This window comes from Rhodofomes roseus (assembly GCF_022264815.1).
Source record: "Rhodofomes roseus strain CIRM-BRFM 1785 chromosome Unknown C8Q71scaffold_47, whole genome shotgun sequence".
Taxonomy (NCBI): Eukaryota; Fungi; Basidiomycota; class Agaricomycetes; order Polyporales; family Fomitopsidaceae; genus Rhodofomes; species Rhodofomes roseus.
In genome coordinates, this window is record NW_025953003.1 from 93816 (window position 1) to 116250 (window position 22435).

Genomic DNA, 22435 nt, shown 5'->3' on the forward strand with positions numbered 1-22435 from the left:
CCACGGTGCCACTGCCAAACACGACCAAACTACCCCGCATGCACACATCGGCCTGGTCCGCATGCAACGCAGTCCTCTTGACCGCGTAGAGCTCCGGTCCTACCCTGTCCCAAATATTCTACTCGTCCCAAATTTGCGTCCAGATTATACTCAACATCAAGCTCTGTATGGCCTGGTCGACTATCCATCTGCGAAGGCATTCCCAACGACTTGAACTTCACCGTCACTCGACGAAGCTCTTGCGTGTTTACGAGCTATGAATTCCGTCCTTATTCTCATGCGTGTCTCACCGACGCCTCCTTTATATGCGGGGTATATGCGCTACGAATGCGCCATACTCAGAGGAATGCGCCATATGAGCTCAGAGTTCGCAATCGCCTTTTGTGGTACCATTCACGGTACAAGGATTGGTGTACGACTACCCTGACGGACCACGGTGGACATACTGCGGCAGTTTGTTTCTGAGTGAGTCCTGTCTACCCGCGGCGAAATGTGCCCTGACTCACCTTGAATGTAGTCTGTATGCTGTATGCCATGCACATGTGATCCCATTTCCAACTCAAGGTGCACGAAGTCTTCGCGCACATGCAGCGAGGGTACTGCACCTGGGAGGTTCCCTGCCACGATGTGAGCCCGTCATTACCGCAGCGTCTGTTGTCGCTGTGCTCGTCGGTGTTGGAGCGACGCACCGCCTGCGCACTGCCCATTCTTCTTTCGAAAGTTCGTGCTATCAGACTCATTCTACCCGTGTTCATTCACTTCCCCGTACGGTAACTTGGTCCTCCCTGTGTGCGTCTTACCCCCAATTCATTCCGCTTCTAACGAGGACGCAGCGTATCCTCGATGGCCCGAGGAGGTCGGAGTCGCGGGCTTGAGTCCCGTTGCGATGTCATGAATATAACTGGCGTATGTCCGGTTGGGCACTCTTCCGTGTCGCTGTTTCTGATCATTGGTTTTATAGCCATCCAGTGATGGAGTGACTCTCCCGGACTTAACCACGCTGACCGCAACTTTCAGTGTTATCTCCATTCGACCTCTATCATCAGCGTGATGTCGCTGGTATGTCGCAACTGTCGTTCGGCCCTCCTTGTGGTCAAGCTCTTATCATGGCAGCCCTTCTGTGCTCCATAGTCGGGTGTCCTCCGACAAGCAGCATGCGCGGAAGCCGGAGGTATCATTCTGAGATTTGGCCTTCATATATACGACGTCGCATTGCTCTGTGGTGCACAACTACGAGGCTTGCCGTACAATCCTTGCGCGATGACTACGCCAACGGTTGAGGTGCCCATCCGCGTGTTGAACGAGACTATAGGGGCGTTCATGTTGAGTAAGTCGGTCTCATGTAGTCCATGCGGATTAGATGCCTCATGCTTTCACTCTAGGCGCAATTATTGGTGCGGTGTAAGTGGTTCTACCGGTTTACATTCTCTACGCTACTCCCCTGCTTATGCGTCACAGATTGCAAGGTGTCAATATCGGGCAGGCTATATTCTACTTCAGGCATCAAAAAACAGATCCTCTCATAATGAAATGTCTGGTAAGGCGTCAGCTGTGCGGCGAAGCTATTGATCATGATTGCTGACGGTGTTCCGTCAGATCCTCTTCGTTTTGTCAGTCGTCCTCATGTGTCGGTTTGTCACGCAACTGCTGACGATGATTGTTTAGGGCAGTAAACGTATTCCACTTCTTTCTGGTCATCGATGCCTTATATCTATACACGGTCGATGGCCGTAGCAACCCCTCTAATCTCAACACACTGACTTGGTAAGTCGTCTTAGTTGTTGAGCGAGGAACGAGGAGTGATAGCGTCCATCACCCGCAGGAGCGTCATAGTCAGTGCAGCTTTCGCTCACTCGTTTAGCGATGATTGGCTAATCATGCATATAGGCCATCCTTCTTGTCAGCGTGAGTGTTCTCCGTATTTGCTGTCTATTTGAATGTGAACGCGCATTTCAAAGGTCGTCGGTGATCTCGGCGTAAAAGGGTATGTTGCGATGACATTGCCCTGACGTTGCACTACAATGATAAACCTATCTCCGTTGCACAGCATATTCTCGTATCGCGTTTGGAAACGTCAGTTGTGTTTCGTTGCTCATCTCTCTCAACATTGGCGCAACATTGACGTTCCGAACATTGCAGTGAGCCGCCAATGGATGTTGAGTGCTCTCGTAGTAAGTGATGATTACTTGAGTTGTTGCTCACAAATACTCACAAGGTCGCTCCTCTCACGCAGATGGTCTGCGCTTTTATCACATTTGGTATCACTCTTCCACTGGTGTCTTTGTACACTGCTGACCGTCGCTGCACAGGATTGACCACATGTAAGTCCACTGCTGATGGCGCGGTCAGTGCTGACATCTACACTGTACATGACAGTCACGATGGTCAAGATGTGCGATACCTCGTTAGTGCGCGAGTCTTACGCTGACTTTTGTCCAGGATTATGGCACCGACCGCGCCGACCAATCCTGTAAGCCTCATTCCCTTGATGATTGAACAGTTCATGTAGTGTGGTCCTTAGCTGGGCACATACGGGTCGCTGATCACATTAGCACTATCGGACATTATGTTGTCGATCGTCTTAGCTTTCGTGTTTTGGAGGCGTCGTTCTGTCTTCCCCATGTACGTCGATATTCCTTTCACGAGTCCGAGTGGCGCTGACGTTCATTGGCAGTGTCAACCGCCTTCTGCGATTCGTCGTGCTCTATAGCATGGAGACGTCCTTGATAACAAGGTATCAATTCTTTACAATTCTTTACCATTTAATCAATAGTGACTGAGAAGTGTCATCTCCAGCATAGGTGCAATCGCGGGTGTAGTCACGGTACGAAGTCACAATCCTCCGCGTTATGAATAGCATATAACCGCGGCGCTCATGAAACAGTATGCGGTATTGCCTAATACGCCAGTGTTCATGGCGATACTCTGGGTTCTCCCAAAACGTGAGTAACAATGTTGTCGAGCAAGTTGCTAGACAGTGCTCACCGGCATATATGGCAGTCATTCTAAGCTCGTTATTTGTCGCTCTCAATGCTCGGCAGAAACTAAGACTGACGAGCGTCATCGGCACGGGCCCAGTGCACGGGGCGAGCCACCGCTCTTTCGATGTTCGAAGTTCCGGCGTATCCGATTTCTAGGTCGGGGCTACACTTCGTTTTGTGAGTGCGCTGTAAATTTAATTGTAGTGACGGGTTTAAGCCAGTTCCGTGAACCACACATATCGTGAAACGCCTGGTAATCAAGCGGAGAAGCTGACTTCGCGCCTACTGGAAGTGTCACAGCACGGCCAGTAGACAGGAGTGTGATTGCCTCAGTTGCGATCTTTATGGGCTATGCAGCGACTCTGACTCTCCGGAACACTCGAGATACATACGGGGCAAGTACTCTACCACGGTACTTCACACTGATACCGCCTTTGATCACAGCTGACAAGAGGAGCTATGTTTCGCAACAACGTCCCGACTGTTCAGTCTTTATGCTAGGACTGGGATGCATGCGATCATGATCGCTGGCGTGTTGGAACTAGTTGTGGTCGTGACTGCATCTGTCGCAGCTGCCAAACAGTATACGTTACTCGGTTATCTATGACGCTTGCCGGCTATTATGGTATGCAACGGAGACTATTATCTATTGGGCCCCGCCCTAAAGCTCTCAACATTTCAACCAGATATGCCCGTGCATAACGACCGTGACAAGGTGTCTGACGGCGTCACGATACCCGAAGTGCCCATTCGGTGAGCAACATCGAGTCTTATGCCATGTATGAAGGCCCTGAGACGTACATTGGTGCACAGGGCCCGATTAGGCAACGTACGCTGCCTTGCTGAATTGCTCTCGCGGCACTTATATGAAACAGTACATTATCTACTCACGGTACGTCTTCTTCGCCTTTGTCCGCTGACGGTTGTCTTCTAGTGCCTGACGTCTTCTGCCGTCAGTGATCTAGTGCACAGCAGATGCAAGTTGCGTCGACATGATCATGGGACGTGGTTAGTTTAAACTTATGGCAATAATCACGGTGCGGTCTCCTGCGTACAATGCATACGATGCTGGTCTGACCCTCAGGTATCCCGATGAATTTGTTGTCCCATCTCATAGCATTATTGTGCCCACGGAATTCACAGGTAGCCACTGCCGCGACAACCTGTGTTGTCGTCTCGCCGGTAGGTACCTGGGGACTTATGGGGATCCGTCCGTTCTATTCCCGCACGAAGTGGACATAGCTGCATCCCAGCTTACTTCTGTGATGCAGACCAGTGAAGCCTCCGTGTAGTGTTACTCATTCTCCTGCTTCCTCGATCAACGCACATGGTGCAATCGCGGCCGGAATATGAACCGACTATGCAAACCAATGGCGTGTAGGCAAAGAGACCACACTTATCTGATAGAACTGGATTCATTAGGACTTCGCATTAGATTTCGTGGGTAGACGGGAAGGTACTAGTGCGTTGGCCATGGCCATTGCTCGATGGAGATGACGCTGTCAGGACTCCGAGGTGCGACTAACATTTCCATTTCCATCTCCCTCTCCCTTGTCCCTGTGAACGCTTCGTAGAAGAGCTGTCAGGAAGTGCTACGTCCTTCGATCTCTGATGCATCCAGGCGGTCAGCAAGGAAGAAGCCGGGGGCGATTCCGCAGCATTCTGGATCCTATTTATGTGCCCTCGTATCTCTCTTCAGGGCACCGATGACTTGGAGGCCAGGATCCATTCTCGCTAAATGGCTACGCCGACGCCCAAGATCTCGAATCGTATACTAGACGGGACTATAGGAGCGTTTCTTCTGGGTAAGTCTGCAGTCATTCATCTTCGACACAATGACCATGTCGTCCCAGGTGCTGTTGTCGGTGCATTGTGAGTGAACTGCCGCAAGAAGACTTTTTCTTCGGTATACCATGCGTCCGCGGCGACTAATCGAGAGTAGCATCCAAGGTATAAACAACGGCCAAGCCGTGTTCTATTTCAAACATAGCCAATCAGACCCTAAATTGATGAGATGCTTGGTGAGTCCTCGCCGCATCGGGTGCATGAAGCCTACTGATCAACCATCTCACAGGTTTTCTTCGTCTGGTAATTACGTTGCTCAGTCTGGTAGTAGATTTGCGTTAAGATGTTTCTGCAGGGCGATCAACGTAGTTCACCTGTTCCTCGTCGTTGACTCGGCGTACATATACACGGTGAATTACCACAGTGACCCGCCTGCGTTGGACAGGCAGACGTGGTAAGCCATAAACAATACTGAACGACCTGTTTTGATGATGCCGTATACCTTCGCAGGAGCGGCATGGTTTGTCATTTGGCATCTGCATTGTGAAGATTCGCTCATCGTCATTTAGGGCATTCTGCTCGTGAGCGTGAGTGTCACGAGCTCTGTCAGACTTTACAGAACTGTCACGCTGCTCTTCTAGACTATCAGTGATCTCGGTCAAAAAGGGTGCGTGACGAGATCGTTATGACTATATACCGTTTGACTGCACTTCTCAGGATCTTCTCGTATCGTGTTTGGAGGCGTCAGTAATGATAATGATAGTGCAGGATAAGACTCAAAATTGACTTGTGAATCGTCCCAGTGAGCCGCAAGTGGTATCTGTGCGCCATTATCGTAGGTCATCGCTGCTTTGGCCATTGTTCAGCCAGTATTAACGCATATGCTGGACTCATCAGATGACTAGTGCTCTCGTGACATTTGGTAATTCCTGTGCATCGCGCTTTATTCATGGCTGAAGTTCACTTCCACCCAGTGTTCGCTCTATGTAAGTGATGTTACAACTTTGCGTCGATTACAGCTGTTTCACTATATTTGACCTGGCAGTCACTATGATCAAAATGCACGTACTATTGCTTCTGCTGGTACATAGGCCTGACCTGTGTCTAGGATCATGTCGCCCACTTTGTCAGCCAGCCCGGTACGTATGCAGCTCTTCTGCGAGTTGAGCTGACAGTAGCTGACGCACACTTCTCCCCCAGGTCGGCACATTCGGATCACTCATCTCGTTGGCAGCATCCGACATCGTGATGTCGATCATCCTAGCTAGCGTATTCTGGCGGCGTCGCTCCGTATTTCCTACGTACGCCGTTTTTTGCCTGACCTCACCAGGCTGCGTAGCAGCTCTGATTGTTACCATTGAAAGGGTCAACCGTGTTCTGCGTCTGGTCATCCTGTACAGCATGGAGACTGCCTTGATCACAAGGTATTGGCAATTTGCGGTGGCTACGGGCGAATCTCACCTGCAAAATACATCTTCAGTGTAGGTGCAACGGCGGGCGTTGTAATGGTACGCCACCTTCCGTGATCTGACGAATACTATACGTCTCACACATCGTCGACACAGTTTGCTGCGATACCGAGTTTACCAGTGTTCACGGCCGTACTGTGGATCCTCCCGAATCGTGAGTCTGTAATTGTTCTAATAGACTTTTCCCGCCTCATTAATCCCGTATATGGTAGTCATCTTAAGCTCATTGTTTGTGGCTCTGAATGCCAGGCAGGGGCTCAGGGCCCAGAACGTCATCATCATGTCGCCCATTCAGCGCTCTCACGAGACTGAAGTTTCCTGCATATCGCATTCCTGAGCCGGAAGGACCGCTTGTAGGATGCGCTCTCCCCGAAGTCCGTATTGAGCCAACGTCACCTCGATCGTCAATTTTTCCCGTTCCGTGCCTTCCTATGGCAATTCTTGATGCATGATGCTGCAGACGTACAGGACTGTGTTGAAAAAGAACAGAAATACTCGTGTGTATGAGTATTCAGAATGGATTCAAGGCAGAGCCATGTATGTATCATAGTCCGGAAATCCCCCTATGTCTCATACGTAGTGGCCAAATTGTAAGGCCGCGATGTACAGTAGGTATGATATCGATCCAGAGAGCAGGCCATACCGGGCGTATAAAGGGTGTAATGGTCATGAGACCATGACCGTGGACGTCTTCTGCAGTGCAAGACGGATCTTCTCATCCTGCGAATAGCCTGGGTGCAAAGTACCCTCGTCAGCTCCATAGAGTCGTCCATCTTCCCATACTGCGTGGCCTTCTAGTGCTTCGCACTCCCCGCCCGGGCCCGGGGCCAATCAGCTGTGCGAGCTTGTTTTCCTGCCAAATCCGTCAGAGCCCCCAAGCACAATTCAACGGCAAAACGCGATGAACGGGTGCTCCGCCTTCGATTGCTACTAGTGCTCCATACAGGCTGCGAGGGGGTGAGGCTAGAGCATCGGTGCCTATATGGAGTGGGAACGACCGACCGTCACCGCGAGAGCCGTTCATGTTCCGGGAGTGTTGCTACACTGGCGCCTGCTGCGGTCAGGGTAATACTTACGCCCTCACTTCGTGCACACGACCAGTGACACACAGCATTGTCCGAGTGTTCTGCACTACAACCAGCCAACGATTGGATGTCAGCCGTAACCCAACATGCGAAGGGCAAGCAAAGGCTTGGATCTGACCATGATGAAACAACACTTACAGCGTCGCAAACCCGATGCACTCGAGTAAAGCACTTCGCGCGTCCGAGGTTAGCCTGGGCTTGCAGCCAACAGTGCCCAGGCATCCCGCGGGACACTATCAAAAAGTGAGGGGACAAGACGATCAGCGGTCAGCTTAATACTGCAGTGCAAATGTCGGAACGGACGCTATCACCGCGGAGACCAAGTTTTGCTCGGCGTCCCGGAGCCTATCGACTGCGCGAGCCTGTTTTCCTGCCGAATTTGTACGGCTGAATTGGTGGACGGCGTGGCCAGCATGAGCAAATGCACGACGATCAGGTACTCAGCTTCGCCCCAGGAAGCGCAGCAGCACAGAGGGCGACCTGGAGCGTCGTGTGAAGTGAGCGCGACGAGCAACCCTCGGAGAGGTACATCTCCTTGGTTCAGGCCTTTGCGACACGAGTAGTGCACGTTGTGCGCAGCAATACAGGCAACTTGAGAGAGAGAAGACATGGAACGCACTGTCTAGCGGCGAACTCGGTGTAGGGTCGAATAACCGTTGAATTGACCTCTACTTCCCGAGGCGAGATACAGGCAAATAAGCGAGAATGCAGCTTCGGCGGCAGAACTGGAAGGCTGAAAGGCCGGGCAGCCTGCAGCATGTTGTGGAGCGTCGATCCGAGGGACGCTTCGCCTTCACGGACCGTGATCGAAGTCAAAGGTGTCGCGTCCTCGGTCCTTAGTACGCCCTCGACCGCGATCACCGGTGTTAAGTGGTCTTGCGAGTGTCGAGACTGGCACAGCAAGCGGCTGGCCGCAGCTCGTAAGTACTAGCGTCGCATGCTGTAGAGGGAACAACGCGCACGGGCAGGTAGCGTTCACTTCCACCGAGAGGGGATCCTGGTCGCTCGTACGCGAGCGATAAGTGCGTCCACGTAAACTCGCCGAGCGCGCGGGGGCCCATCTCAACCTACCGGAGCCCCGATCATCCACTATTGGCTCTTGCAAGGCACTTGTCGAGCGTCTGATAGGCTGATGCGCCTCCTCTGATCCGCGTGTTATGCCAACGATCGCGCGAGGAGCGGACCGGCATCCTTGCAAGTCGTAGGCGATGCCGTTATACGCTGCGTGCCATTTGCGCTGCTGAGCGTAAGATACCAGGAAGACTCACCACCGGCATAAAATCCGCAATGAGGGTCGTTGCGTGCCTGTCTTGCATGCAGCACCGTTTGCTCTAATTGTCGACGGAGAGGTGGAGATACTGCCAGCGATGCCGTATTGTTGTGTCAGGTACCATGCACATTGAGGAGTCGAGTCTGCTCGAGGATAAGTGAGGCGTCATTCAGATGAATGATAATGACTTACAGACGTACAATATTGCCAGCCCAGCCCGCTAGACATCTATAGACAATGAACCTGCATACCTACACGTGTGCCTTATCAGTGGTCGTCCGCATCGCCATCCCGCAATGCGCTCTCGGTCCGCCGGCCAAAGCGGGCATCTTCAGTACGACTTCACATAACAGAAGTCTGCGTATGAAGACTGGATCGCGGAAAATTGCCAATGGGTGCGTCTTGTCGTCGCGCACCCCCTTCGCATTGCGATGTAAACTGTCGTTGAAGTGCCAAGACGAGATACAGAGGGAGCGGAGAATATACAATTGGATGTTCTGTTGATAAACATTTGCAAGCGCACAAGGAGTCGCACCGAGTCGAAGTCAAGGTGTGGCATCGCGGCGCGTGCACGACGCACGTCACTGTCACACTTTCACGCTGTTGTGACGGGACGCGCACGCGTCGCATACGCGCTCCTCCTCCGGTGTCTACGCGCCACCCAGAACTACAAAAAGGATCTTAGCCTTGAACTCCGCAAGACTCAGGCTACGATCCCATGGTGTCTGAGATCCGGAGGTCACGCAGGCAGCCGGGTCCAATGTGATACGAAGGAGACACGTACTGCCCGCACCGAAGGCAAGTCACATCCACCCATCGGCCGTCGCGATCCGCTCGACTTCAGCCGCAGCGAGGACCACGGTGAAATGGAGCTAATCGGTCCTCGAGCGCTGTACGTCCCCACAATCGGCGTTACTAGTCCAGGAAGATCGTCGGCGGGCGACACACACGTACCCATGCCTTGCCTCGAATCGGCGCGAACGTGCCAGTGCCAGCGATTCTGCCTAGCGGTACGGGCGGCCTCGAGGGTGTCTTCGAACGTTCTTCGGGGTAACGTACACAGGTGCGTCATGGCCCCTCGAAACGGGAAGATACGGCAGGATGGGGTCCTCGGGACCCAGATCCGACCCGTTGAGAAGGGCGATGCTCAGTGCACATTGCATACAGTAGCTTCTTGCAAGAGGACTAGAAGTTCAGGTCCCTAGGGGAGAAACCGGTCGGGCACAGGGTGTATACAGTGTGGGGAGCTCCCTATTCATCTCGTGAGTGTTTGTCGTACCCGGTAGACGCAAGTTCACGATCATTCAACAGCCCACGATGTAGTCAGACGTGCCGCATCTCGAGGAAAGCTTGGGTCACCTGCGTGCTCGTGTGCTCAACTGGGGCGCCCTACCTAGTACGGAAATTGTGAGCGTTCTTTGGATTGCAAAATGAGCCGTACTCAGCGTGAGGACCCGCAGGACGTAGCGCTTCTCATCCTCGGATATTACAGTGACACGAACAAAAATTCTACTGAAATCAACGGCCAGCGTGAAAGGTCATTCGTGATTTTTGTCTAGTCGGTAAACTCTGATTGAATGATGCGGTCTTTCCGTCGGATGTGAAGGTTACACCCCAGTCTATGCCACTGAGCCCTATGTAGACGTGAATATCCCCGTGTCTCCCTCTTTCTCTTCTTTCTCCCCTCGTATCCCTGCCCACATCCGTCAGCCTCAGCCTCAGGTGGGGTAACGTATAGCAACTGAGTCCGAGCCCTCTCCCGTCCATTCTTCTCATCCTTTCCCCATACAGTATGTGACTTATTACTGTGCACGCTGTACTGCTGGAGCCCGGGACGAACAAGCCAGTACTCAAGTACTTATGGAGACTAAGGGTTCGAATTGTTCAAGTGGCAGCAATTGTGTAGTAGGGCCGGGCGCTGTGGAAGTCGGGAGCCCGATTGACATAAATAGTTCTCGCTCGAAGCTGACGTCGAGAATTCGATCGTCTATACTGTACATGTTGATCGTCTGTCCGATTCTGACGGGAAGCGGACGAATGTCGTCATCAGGCAAGTCCGCACATGACTTTGACGTACAACGCCTTCCTCATATGGCAAGGCACCTTCCTCTTCCGTCAAACATTCGATCTTGTCTCTCCTTCGTCTCGTTCGTTTCAAACCCCGCCGCGGCTTCTGAAGAGCTCCGCTTTTGTCGGCGGGCTTGCCTACATATAAGGAGGGTTTGTTGCTCGCGTCTGCATCAACTTCTTCCTCTTCTCTCCCCTGCTACGTCGTCAACTGAGGTCGTCAACGTCGAGCAATGCACGACCTATGCACATCATGATCACACCAGGGAGCTGTCAGTACGTATTCCTAAGTAATATTGACCGCATGTACTTGGCATATACTGACCGAAATCACGCATATAGTCGGACCTATGCGTCAGACGATGCGTGTGAGCCCGTTGACTGGGTCGCTTGAACTCCTTCTGCGACATTCATCGGACGACGTCTCGCATAGTTCATCAGTTCTGAACATAAGGGTACACGTCGACATGTCCCACCGGCGCATGCGCGACACCCCCTCAAAGTCTCAAGCTCATCAGCCAGCGACACGTCTGTGGCCCTTAACCCGTCTTCCCCTCGCAAACGATGGCAGTCGGGTGCGGCGACCTGAGTAACTTCGTGTGACTAGCTGGTTCGACGACACCACGGCGATGGCGAGGAGTCCACAGCATGCGCGATCACGTCGTTTGGGATGCGTTGAAACTGCTGCAGCACCTACAGTACGTGAGTTGCTGCTTGCACCGAATCGCTCGGGTGCCTGCAGCCTTGAGACTGGGCATACATACTTAGCATGCAATCGAGTCTCACTCACCGAACAGCGTCCAATTGACACCCGACTGATCTGAGCCATCACACTGAATATGTGTGCCTAAACACCTGTATAAGTCGTAACAAAGTCCTAAGAGTTCGTGAGGTATCGTACGGTAATCGTAACGTTCTATAAATCCGTGAGAGTCATAACTGAGAGCACGCGCGCAAGCGCGACAGGATAGAGGAAAAGAGGAGAGGAGAGAGCAATTTGCTACAGGGTAGGAGTTCAGCGAGGAACGGTTCCTGAGGACAAAGAAGAGACGAGGGGAACTATCGAGTACGACAGATGAGAGACGGAGAGATTAGAGGAGATAGGAGAGGGTAGAGGTGAGACGACGGGGAGCTCCACATAGATAGGATGAGAGACGAAAAAAACGAAGGGGATATACGCGGCCGCGCGCACGCGAGCGAGCTGCAGGGTGGAGAAGCTGAAGGGAATAAGCAACCGAATCCAACATGGACACCGAATACAACGCGCGTAAGTATGTACCTTCGGCCAAGCGAGTAGAGACGTGGAGCCCCCCATCCGCGCGCTTCGAAATCAATCCGAATGCGGTGGGAGACGAGGCGAGACGAGAGAGGACGGTCGAGAGCGCGAGAGGCGAGGCGAGGAGAGATGATGGAGAGGGAACACTATCGGTTTAGTAGGGTAGGGGAGTTCCGGCCGAGGCGAGACGAGACGAGACGAGACGAGACGAGGTGAGTGAAGAATAACTGATCCAAACGATAATATACTGGCGCGCATCTAGGGCGAGTGCACCGAGAACGGGGTCTTGAACCGGGGTGGAGGCACAAACGACGCATGGCTCTGGCTCGCCTGGTGGTGCGGCCACTTGGTGGGCGGGCCCGTCGGCGGGCTCGACGACGCGGGATCCATGGACGGGATCCAGCGCTCCATGAGCTGCACGCGCTGGGCATGGCGCTGCTTCTCTTTTTCCTTCTCGTCCGAGCTGGAGCTCGTCGAGCGGCTCATTTTGAGTGCGGGCGGCGGGCTCGAAAGCCGCGACTTCGCAGATAGGTGGGGTATCGGTTGCGCAGAGGCAGGGGCGGGTATCGCGGAGGCGGGGCGCGCGGCGGGGGTCATGGAGCGGTGCATGGGGATCGCAGATGCCGAGCGCGTGTGCCCGTGCATCGCCGCAGACGCGGAGCTGATGCGTGTGAGCGGGGACGCAGTCGCAGGCGTGTATGCGGCGCGCGCGGACGAGGGCGTGGGAGACGTCGGCGACGTGGCCCGGGATCGTGAGGTCATATATGCGGTCGTCGAGGACGGGCGCGGCGGCGAGGTGAGCCCGCTCTGCGCAGACGCGAGCGAGGCAGCCGGCGGCGTGGTCGGGACACCAAGCGTCGGCGCCGCGGTCTTGATTTTGTGGCGGTTCATCTCAGCACGAAGCGTCTGAATCTCGGCGGACCGGGCTGCAGCCTGTGTGCGCTGTAAGAAAACCGGTGAGTAATCGCAATTCGTCCGAGGATGCGGCGAGGGACCGACCATTCTAGAGACAACGACGTCAGCGTGAAGATCGACGATCACGAAAAGCGGGAGACGCACCTGTGCAGCTCCTGCTCGAGCTCCTCCTTCTCGTTATGTACCTCCCTCAGCTTGTCACGGAGGTTGTTCTCGACTTGCTTCGCCATCTCGCCGGCATGCTTGTGTGCGACGTGGTTGACAAGGATCGCGTGCAGCAACGCAGAACTCAGCTCAAGGGCGGCCGTCTACGAGTCTCGTCAATATCATGATGCAGGAACGGGGAGCACCCCTCCCCGACTCCCGATCGACCATGTTAGGTGAGTGGTATGAGGGTGGGTTGCATGCTGAACAATAAGGGCAGGTCGACGAAGGCGATGGAAGAACTCAAGGTGAGCAATACGAAGAAGGAACAACATGGCGTCATGCTCAATGGAAGCGATCGCCGAAGTCGCACGCACATCGTAATGGGCGCCACACACCCTCACTCACATCGGGCACAAGGCCGTGCTCTTACATCGACGGGGAATCGGGGAGGGACCTCACAGATGACGACGACGCTTACCTGCTCATCACGCTTCTTATCCGTCGAGAGCCAGTTCCGGAGCTCTTGGTGCAGGTGCTTGACCTCCTCTACGGAGCACTTTTTGCCGGCGACGCGCGCGACCTTGGACTCGAGCTGCACGCGGGTCTTGTCCCGGTCCTTGTCGCCCATGAACAAGAGTACGTCGTCGTCGCCCGCACCGAGTATGTGGCCCTCGGGGGCGTCGGTGGCCCGCGGCGTCGACCAGCCGCTCCCGTGGCCACCGAAGTCGACGCGGATCAAACGAATGGTGTCGCTAGTGAAGGGCACGCGACAGAAAGGACAGGAAGGAGTCATTCGCGGCGATGTCTTTTCCAGTATGTTGTTGCAGCAGTTGAGGCATAGTATGTGGCCTGCACGACGGCGGCGACGGTGGTCAGAAAGTTTTCGTGCGGGGCGGGCTGAAAGGGGACTCACCACACGGGATAGAATGGGGGTAGTTGTGCGAGCCATACTCCTCTGCGCAGACATCGCAGAGAGAGCCGGGATTAAGGGAAAACATGGCGGCGACCCTCTCTACAGCGACAAGACCTGGGCAAGGGAAGAGTGAACATTGAGATGAGCGGAATCAAAAATGAGTCAGGACTATAAGTAGCCGCGAGAGCCTGGGCAGCCCAGATAGGCAATGCATCACAAAGCCGCGTGCTGGTTCCTGGCGTGCCCTTTGCCCGGCGAAAAACATGCGGCCTTCATTCTCGCGATCCCGGGCTCCCAGGCCCCGGCTGCACGGCGGACTCACCTTGCTCTGTTCTACGCCTCCACTCGGACGTCAATCCGCGCTCTCGCCGCCCCCGTCGCGCTGCGGTAGCCCTCTCTTTTTATGCTCGACCGTTCAGGTGCAGTTTGGCGCTAAACTGCATAAAATTTCCTGCGTGAAACTATATCAGCTCCCGGATCCTGTGCGTGACAGGCAAAGCGTCCACAGCCACCACGATGACTCACCTGAACTGAGGAAAAGAGAGCAAAGAGGGTCCGAGCGTAACAGGGAGAATGTGCGGTGGGATGTGGAACGGAGAGAGAGCGAGTCACAAATTTCTGGCAGCCCGGCAACCCGTAGCTGTACAGTTCTTGGTAATTTTGCTGATGGGTCGCTTGGCTTATCCGAGCGAAATTGGTAACGCGGCTTGGTCAGATAAGCTTTCGCATCCGCTTTCGTTCCGCTTTCCGATCTCCGAGGTTGACCGATCAGGGCAGTGTCTGTGGTCGTGCGAAGATGGCGGGGACGGGTCGGGCGTCGTGTCTCTCCAGCCTCCTCTCACCGTCGTCCTTATATCGACGGCCAGCGAACAGAAATTCTGCGATGAACATCGCTGGTACGTTTAATCGTATCCTCCTGATCATCGTTATTACCAGCTCCGTGGGGCCATCAGGATCCCATGAGCGCGTTCCTTACCTCTTCGGCAATTTCTGACGTACATCCTGAGCTGCGAACCATATGCATCGCCCGATCCACCTCTCAGGTCTTCACCGGACAACCAACAGACGACAGTTCTTTCATCTCACATCCACGCCCACGACGCAGTCATTCATAATCGATCGACTCACTTACCAATTGCGCCATGTGAATGCCTTCCGGACAGCGCTCGACCAACGGCCGATTCAGCTCTCTTACTCAATGTCCTACTGCGGCGCGGGCGTACCCTCCTGGAGTCGGGATAGCTGACATGCACCAGACAACGTGTCGCAGCACAGGTGACTGCGCCTTGCACTCGAGTAACTGCTCCTCCACGATCTGACGTCTCTATTCGAGCATCCTTTGCGACCAAGCACGCAAGCCTTCGATGCGTTGTCCACCCCACATCGTTCTTCTCTTCTGCCGATGCTCCTGCCTCCCGGACAGGACCCTAGTGTGCATTGTCCTCTTCACTAGTCTTCACCTTCTGGCTCAGGCTCTCGCACACTCATTCCTAATCCTGTTATCGCCTCGGATCCTCAACCTTCCTCGTCCAAGCTCGTTCAGCCATGACGCAGGCGTGTACGTTAGCCTGAGGAACGTTCGGAGGCCATCGCCCAACCGCAGGTCCAGATCGAAAGGACGAAGCACGTTCGCGTCTGCGGCTCGGAACGCTGGACGGACTCAGACGAAGATGCATTGTGCACCGGCGATCCCCTGAAGAGCACGTATTGCCCCCGGTCAATCCTCTGGAGCTGGTGTAGATTCTATGGATGGCACCATTGCCCCAGCGGTCTGTCCTGTAGCATCCGCATTACGATCGAGTGGGGCATTCCGATGCCGATGCTCCGGAATAGACATGGACGCGATTCAATGAAGCACCTCCCGCCACTGCAAGATTGCATTCAATCTCACTGGGACCACTGACATCAAGGGCTCTCGTGACCGCTCGCCCCCACCGGATCTCAGGCACTCCTCGATCGAGTCTCATCTCACCTTGCAAGATGCGGAGTCGATAAGCTATGCGTCGAACGCGAGCCTGTGCGGACCCGACGCGTGCTTGCTTCGAGCGGTGAGACGCGACGCGACACAGCGCGCCTCCTTGGGCGCGTCAGCGATGCACGCCGACTGGCTGTCTCTTGTTCCCGAGAAGCAGTCCGAGGTCCCGGGCTAGGATCTATGAAGCGTTCTCGTCCCGCTCCGTCGAAGCTGCTCTGCCATTCCCGGCCTACATCGTCGCGATCTCGAGCCGAACATCCCGGGCCTAGTCGCGGTTCGCGAGCAGCGGGCGTGGAGATGGCGAGGGCGATAATCCGCCCGTACGTTGGGTCTGGATCTCTGGCTCTCGCGCAGACGAGTTCGAGGGCTGCCCCAGCCTGCTTTGCAATGTCGGTCGTGACCGGCTGAGCGAGCATCTGGCGATGATGGCGGTGCGGCGAACCTGCGATAAGGTACACGTGTATGTCTGCAGGTGCATTATCTTGGAATCGCATAGGCGGGGCTGTATGGTCGTTGGGTAATTGTCTTGCACTCTACGAGGAGGGATGGCATTTGATTTCGCCTTGACGGAGAGGCATTTTCCGCTGCATGCCACAAGCGATGTCATTGATATACGTTCTCCTCACTAGCGTGCCGGTATGGTGCCAAAAGTGCGCAACCTGCTATTCACGACGATGGTGTCTTCCGTGTTCAGTCGAGGCTGGCGCAATGCGCATATAGCGACGTGCAAACGACATCGCTTACGACTCGAGCCTTGGACGTCGATCCACTTTTCGTCCGATCGACACGCGGATCACAGGAGGCGCATCAGCATCAGTCTATCGGACGGGCTACCTTGATCGGGCACCGGAACGCCCGTAGGTTGTGTCAGTTCGCAACCCTCCACCGTCTGCCAACTTGCCTATGTAGCGCGATGCAGCTGCCGAAATTAGGACACGACAGGTAGGAGCCGACGTACATACCTTCTCCACGCGCTCGCTAAACGCTTCCAAGCTATTTCCTAATGCTTGTCTTCCGTCAGCGTGAATAGGCTGCCGGAGGGCGCCTCCTGGAGGTGAGCTCGCGGAAACCGCGTGGCCCGCCAACGTCTCAATTGCAGCCACAACTTAGCAACGATCAAGTCCGCGAGCATGCGAATCAGACTTTCGAAAGCTACTGTGGTACGCCCAACATCTACTTGTAGATACGGTTGATCGTTGATGCGACCTAGATTGGTTAGAATATCCCGCTCTGGCCCACCCGACCCGCAGGCTACCGTCCCATCTAGGCAACTGGGCAAGGGGTTGCTGACTGCGGAGGCAGTTCGTCAATGGAATACGCGGATATGTACCATGCAACTTGTGTCCCGCATGCCTTGTGTGACGGCACCATGGCAAACCTGGAAGTGGGGTCTGCCGTCGCCTTGTCTGGGTGCGCGGAAATCGCCTGCTGTCACGGTGCTGCCGCGAAAAATTGTGACTCGGGCACATCACCCGGATTGAAACGAGCAAGTATGTGACACCTCCGAGTCGTATTTGTTCAAGACATGCGTCTGAAGTCATGTGCAAATGACGCAGTGGACCTTCCGTACCGCTGACGTGCCATCTGTGTAGTTCGTGAACCCTATCACTGCCGGGTGCGAGCGAGGCTTCGCGCAGTCCGTACAGATCATCCCGAGTTCCGAGGTCAGCTGTGCAGATTGGAAAATAGACTTGGACTGTACCATCGCAGTCGAGTTCTGGCGTACTTCTCCCGTCCCGTCAAAGATGTGCTGCGGTACCCGGATCTTCCGTGTCAAGCGGAGCGCAGGCCACAGGGATCTAAGAGACACCAGTACCGAGTAGAAACACGCGTCAATTTGCGTGCGTCTGGGAAAGTCCATCGCCGGTGAACGCATCGGTATGTCACCACCAGCACTTCTCGCACGCGTCTGAGAACCTCTCTTCAGTACAAGAATGGGACACTGCGGCCGTAAGCCCAAGGTCCGTCCGTTTAGACAGTCCTCGAGGTTGCACGGTCTTCTGCTCCACGTCACGAGAGGAAATGGCTCGAAGTGAGCGCGGTCGGAGTCATAAGATGCAAGTCAGAAATATACGCACTCACTCGCAATTGAGTCCATTGGCAAACGGCGACTCGCGGCTCGGTTGCCGGATCACTGTTGGGGTAACGGACCACAGTGAACACGTCTGTTAACTGCGACACTTGCAGAGGATTAACCCATGTATGTACACCAAACCTAAGTTCTGCGCTTACCCATGCTTCGGAGAGCAGGCTGTCTCGGCTCGACGAGCTCAACGTCAAGTCTTTTTGTCACATTTCTGTCGAGTCGTATGTCTGCCTGCGGAGTGAAGAAGGATACTTATGGCGGTGCTGAGGCGAGCGGCTCAGGCCCTCTTTATAACCAGGCGAGACTGCCGACGGAAGTGGAACTTTCTAAAAGCGGCGGAGTCCTAGAAGGACGACGCGACAAGAGGACTCGCAGGGACGACCCAACGGCTGACGGATCGGGAAGGTCTCCTGCCGTATGAGGAAGGTGCTGTACGTCGCGATCATTCGCACAACCACTCAAGTGACGACATCCTATCAAGGCCCGTATGGGACAAAAATCGACCTACTGAGGCATATCTTGTTGGATCATATCAGAACTCAAAAGATCTTACCGGATCCTACCGGATCTCTGGAGCTCACTCCGGTTTGCTCAGGAGATCACGGAAACTGGACAGATAAGATAGGATTGTCCAGGAGCTTGCCTGATCCGGTACGATCTGGTACGATCTGGTACGATCCTGTAGGAACACTTCGAATCCTGTACCGTCTGGTACTGTCCCGACCTGGTATGTCATGTCCCTTACTGTCCCCTCATGTTAATTCCTGTCCTGTCTGTTCATTTATGGTGAAATCCCATATGTGAATACTGGACAAAAATGCTCCACAGCTCTTCAATGGCTCACAGGCACGTCCCAGATCTTACAGGATTCTACAGGATTCTACAGGATTCTACAGGATTCTACAGGATTCTACAGGATCTCTCCAGATCCTGTGGCTGCTGGTACATCCTGTCCTGACCTGTCCTGTCCTGTCCTGTCCTGTCCTGTCCTGTCCTGTACCTTCCTGTCCTGTCCTGTACTGTCCTGTCCTGTACCGTCCTGTCCTGTCCTGTCTTGTATCATTGCTGTTTGCAAATATTGTGTTGTGGCACCAAAAATAGAAATCATTGCACATTGCACACTAGTGATCACTTGCAGAGAATCACTCAATTCTTATCCTATTGCCTCAATTTATACGCCATTTGATTTGCCTTGTTGAGCTCTAGTGCATGGTGCTTACAGCATAACAAGTGAGTAGAATCCAGTTGTGAACTACAACAACCTCCAGATTGATGGGTTGAGGACTAGCATAGGCTTCTGATAATTCAAGAGGCTATTTTCCATGCTCATGAAGTTGCTCAGGTTGCATACAGATATATAATTGATGCCATTTGTCTTTCTGAAAATGATCATAGCACACACCCATGGTACATCAGTGATTCTGAAGGCATTGCATCAGCTTCTGGATTGAGTATCTTGGGAATCAATCATCAAACTGTCATGGGTGTAAGTGAGCAGAACAGCACATGTGATAAAGTAGATGAGATTGGCATGTTCAAGTGGCAAGCCTACTCATAGGCAAGGTTTAGCCTAAGTCTGAGTATTATTGAATTTAGACAACTGTTGGAACATCATGTTACTCAGTGATGCTACATGTTGACATTTGTGGCATTGCATTCAACTAGAATCAGCAAATAAACCATCATTCACTTTTATCAGGATTATACTACTGATTGACATGAGAAGGATAACACTAACAGAATGTACTAACATTCACAGCAATGAAGACAATTCAACATGGAGTTCAAGATGGACAGTATGGAGAGCAGTAGTGAGGCAATTTAAGGTCTCATTTAAATTTGTACATGGTCAGTAGACCCTCACACTGGACTATGGTCATTTCTGTTTTGATTCAACTTCAAGGAACAACAAAGGAGTGATATCACGAGGAAGCTTGTTCAATTCAATAAGACAAATATGTCACTTTTCTTTACATGTATAACTTTGGCGGGAAATGATTTGACAAACTCCTTTGTACTGATTAATATTCCTGTGCCTTGCCAATGCTCACTTCAACAGAATGAGTACAAGATGCTCTGCTCCAGTAGTATAATAGTACATTTTTATTTGATACAAAATATGATACCTTCAGCTCTATTGCTCCAGATCTTACCATGGAGGCAAACACACAATTTGAAGGTTACAACATTACATGTGCCCACAGTAGATAAAGGTAGTATCGTTGATGGGCAAGGTATATAAAGGACAGTGTTAGGTACAGTTACTACATGGGTACAGTAGCATTGTGCTGCAGTGCAACATCAGTGATCATGTACAGTGTGCTTGACCAGATGTTCCAATACACAGTACCACCATCCCAGCTCCCAAGCTATCAAAATTAATCACCATTTATCTGTCTATAGCCTGTACTGAGATTCTAACTGTCTGAAGTAATGTAAGCCTGGTGTCTGCACACTGGGAAATCACTCAAAGAACAGAACAGGAACTGGAGTTCTTCAGAATTTTCACAACAGTAAGACTTCTGCCTGAAGTACAGGGATGTTGCAAGGAATGAGTGAGCATACCTTCCTTGCACAACAGTAAGACCAAAGAGCAACAAAGGCAGAAATGAACCAAGATGTATGTAACGCTTACATCATGTATCACAAGAGCAGTGATTGTGTGACAATGTGAAGTAGCAATTGTGTGCAGAATGTAAGTAAGTTGTATAATAATCAGGGTATAATAATGTAGTAAGATAGTAACCAAACGGGAATTCAGTTACAAGCAAGCAAAGTGAACACAGAATACTAACCAAAAGTGTGAGTACACAACAAGTCAATATTGACTAACCATCTGGGAAAGCAATAGTTCTCAACCAGACCAGTATCAATACAATACAAGACTAGTCACAAGGACTAGTGACAAAATCAATATGTAGACTGGTTAAGACAACTAGTTGATACTTTCATACTCATCAACTCAAGGGGTTTGATCTCCTAAATCGTCAGCGGGTAACCTGGAGACGACATTGCTGGCTGCCAGGCCCGGCACCGAGAGGCGTAACGCTCCGCAAAAAATGATACTCTCATACTCACATATATTGCTAAAGGTCAGCAATATAGTACTGAGTGATGTGCAAAGAACCACACTGACAGAGATGTACTAGCACTTGCAGCAATGAAGATGACACTGTCTTTGACTCAAAGGTTGAGATGGGTGGCATGGAGGGCACTGAGGTAGTGAATTGAGGGCTCATTTAAGAATTCTTGGAGTCTATGCAATGGACATTGAGAGAACAACAAAGGAGTAAGATCAAAAGGATTCAGGACAAACAAGAGACCAGGCTCAACAAGACAAAGAAAGGTCATTGTTCTTTGCATGTTCAGCTTTGGGAAATAATGGTCTGACTGATCAATATAACTCTGCTTATCTCTCTGTAGCCTACACTGAGGCTCTGACTGTCTGATTAAACAGTCAATCCAAGATACCAACCAAGAGAATTAGCACACAGAAAGTCAAATCATATTATCAAACTGGGTTAGCAATAGGTTGCTAGTTAAGATTGCTAGTGTCAATACAAGAGAACTAGCATACAAGTCATAGCGGAGACTAGTTAAGACAACTAGTCAATACTCTCCTAGTCAGACACATTACTGAAGGCCAGTCAAATATTACACATATATGTAAGCCTTGTCATTAACTACAAGGACAATAGGAAATAGTTTGTCCTTGATCAGGACCAACTAATCTCTAGGTGATTGGTAACCCTTCTCACATATCCAACCATAAACCACCTGTCTATAACTATACATAGCCCTGACCTAACTACATAAGTAGGGAAGGTTTGTCCTTGTTTAGGACTAACTAAAGTCTGGGTGTTAGTAAGACTTTGTTACATATACAATCAACTACCATCTGGTATAGATAGCCATATTCAGGCTCTCCAAGCATTATCCATCATCTTGAACCTTAGCATGTACTTTGATTCATGATGTATGGCAGCAGTAGATTGTACTATATTTTATACTATACTATATACATACAGGTTTTGTGAATTTGTGTGTTACTTATATATATAGCTGAAGTGTCGCTTACGAAACTTACCGTGGCAGTCCAGCCTTGCCCCCGTTGAACTCATGTTGGTGAGTCGTTTTCCTGAGGCCTCACGATGTTCAGAATCGTGATGGGTTCAGGCCCCACAGTCTGGGCAGCCATTTCGAGCTGGTGTGTACGTACCCAGGCTTGCCAGTATTCACGCATCATGACAGCGTGAGTGTTCACGCACGTCACAGCTTGACAGTGTGAGTTTGCAGGTCCTCAGGGAACGTTGGCGTGAGCCCGTTGCTTGTGTGGCGCATCGCCGGAGGCTCGCCCGTCTTCGCATCGAGCGCAGGCGTGGGTACGGCGATCTTCGTTTGTCGCGTCAGATGTGGCGGGGCAGCTGCGGAGTGCACGGAGGGGTCGCATCTCTTCGCAGACCTTG

The 22435-nt window shown here is 52.4% G+C and overlaps 4 protein-coding genes across 4 annotated transcripts; 2 read left to right on the forward strand and 2 right to left on the reverse strand.

Moving 5' to 3' along the window:
- Nucleotides 1–1145: 1145 nt before the first annotated feature.
- Nucleotides 1146–3361, forward strand: C8Q71DRAFT_456431 (uncharacterized protein). Its single transcript, XM_047918653.1, has 16 exons — nt 1146–1327; nt 1383–1401; nt 1459–1537; nt 1597–1610; nt 1666–1764; nt 1823–1832; nt 1888–1905; nt 1959–1984; nt 2048–2073; nt 2140–2155; nt 2440–2470; nt 2522–2622; nt 2675–2734; nt 2797–2824; nt 2885–2942; nt 3001–3361. The coding sequence occupies exons 1-16, from the start codon at nt 1261–1263 to the stop codon at nt 3135–3137; spliced, it is 789 nt and encodes a 262-aa protein (XP_047772437.1). The 5' UTR covers nt 1146–1260; the 3' UTR covers nt 3138–3361.
- Nucleotides 3362–5727: 2366 nt separating this feature from the next.
- On the forward strand, nt 5728–6655 carry C8Q71DRAFT_455826 (uncharacterized protein). The gene is made up of 7 exons (XM_047918652.1): nt 5728–5752; nt 5812–5905; nt 5967–6067; nt 6131–6190; nt 6247–6274; nt 6332–6389; nt 6448–6655. The coding sequence occupies exons 2-7, from the start codon at nt 5879–5881 to the stop codon at nt 6570–6572; spliced, it is 399 nt and encodes a 132-aa protein (XP_047772438.1). The 5' UTR covers nt 5728–5752; nt 5812–5878; the 3' UTR covers nt 6573–6655.
- A 4842-nt stretch (nt 6656–11497) lies between these two features.
- Nucleotides 11498–12208, reverse strand: C8Q71DRAFT_792630 (uncharacterized protein). Its single transcript, XM_047925424.1, has one exon. It carries the CDS (start codon nt 11970–11972, stop codon nt 11673–11675), a length of 300 nt encoding a protein of 99 aa, XP_047772439.1. The 5' UTR covers nt 11973–12208; the 3' UTR covers nt 11498–11672.
- Nucleotides 12192–13993, reverse strand: C8Q71DRAFT_728463 (uncharacterized protein; the record flags this gene model as incomplete). Its single annotated transcript, XM_047921955.1, has 5 exons — nt 12192–12875; nt 12933–12936; nt 12993–13156; nt 13474–13844; nt 13909–13993. 5 exons carry the CDS (start codon nt 13991–13993, stop codon nt 12192–12194), a joined length of 1308 nt encoding a protein of 435 aa, XP_047772440.1.
- Nucleotides 13994–22435: the final 8442 nt, after the last annotated feature.

Coding starts and splice junctions, on each gene's coding strand:
- C8Q71DRAFT_456431 (XM_047918653.1), top strand. CDS start 1,261: ATGACTACGCCAACGGTTGAGGTGCCCATCCGCGTGTTGAACGAGACT. Junction 2,623..2,674: donor CGTCGTTCTGTCTTCCCCAT/GTACGTCGATAT, acceptor GTTCATTGGCAG/TGTCAACCGCCTTCTGCGAT. Junction 2,943..3,000: donor ACTCTGGGTTCTCCCAAAAC/GTGAGTAACAAT, acceptor CATATATGGCAG/TCATTCTAAGCTCGTTATTT.
- C8Q71DRAFT_455826 (XM_047918652.1), top strand. CDS start 5,879: ATGTCGCCCACTTTGTCAGCCAGCCCG. Junction 5,906..5,966: donor CCACTTTGTCAGCCAGCCCG/GTACGTATGCAG, acceptor CTTCTCCCCCAG/GTCGGCACATTCGGATCACT. Junction 6,275..6,331: donor CAACGGCGGGCGTTGTAATG/GTACGCCACCTT, acceptor TCGTCGACACAG/TTTGCTGCGATACCGAGTTT.
- C8Q71DRAFT_792630 (XM_047925424.1), bottom strand. CDS start 11,972: ATGGGGGGCTCCACGTCTCTACTCGCTTGGCCGAAGGTACATACTTAC.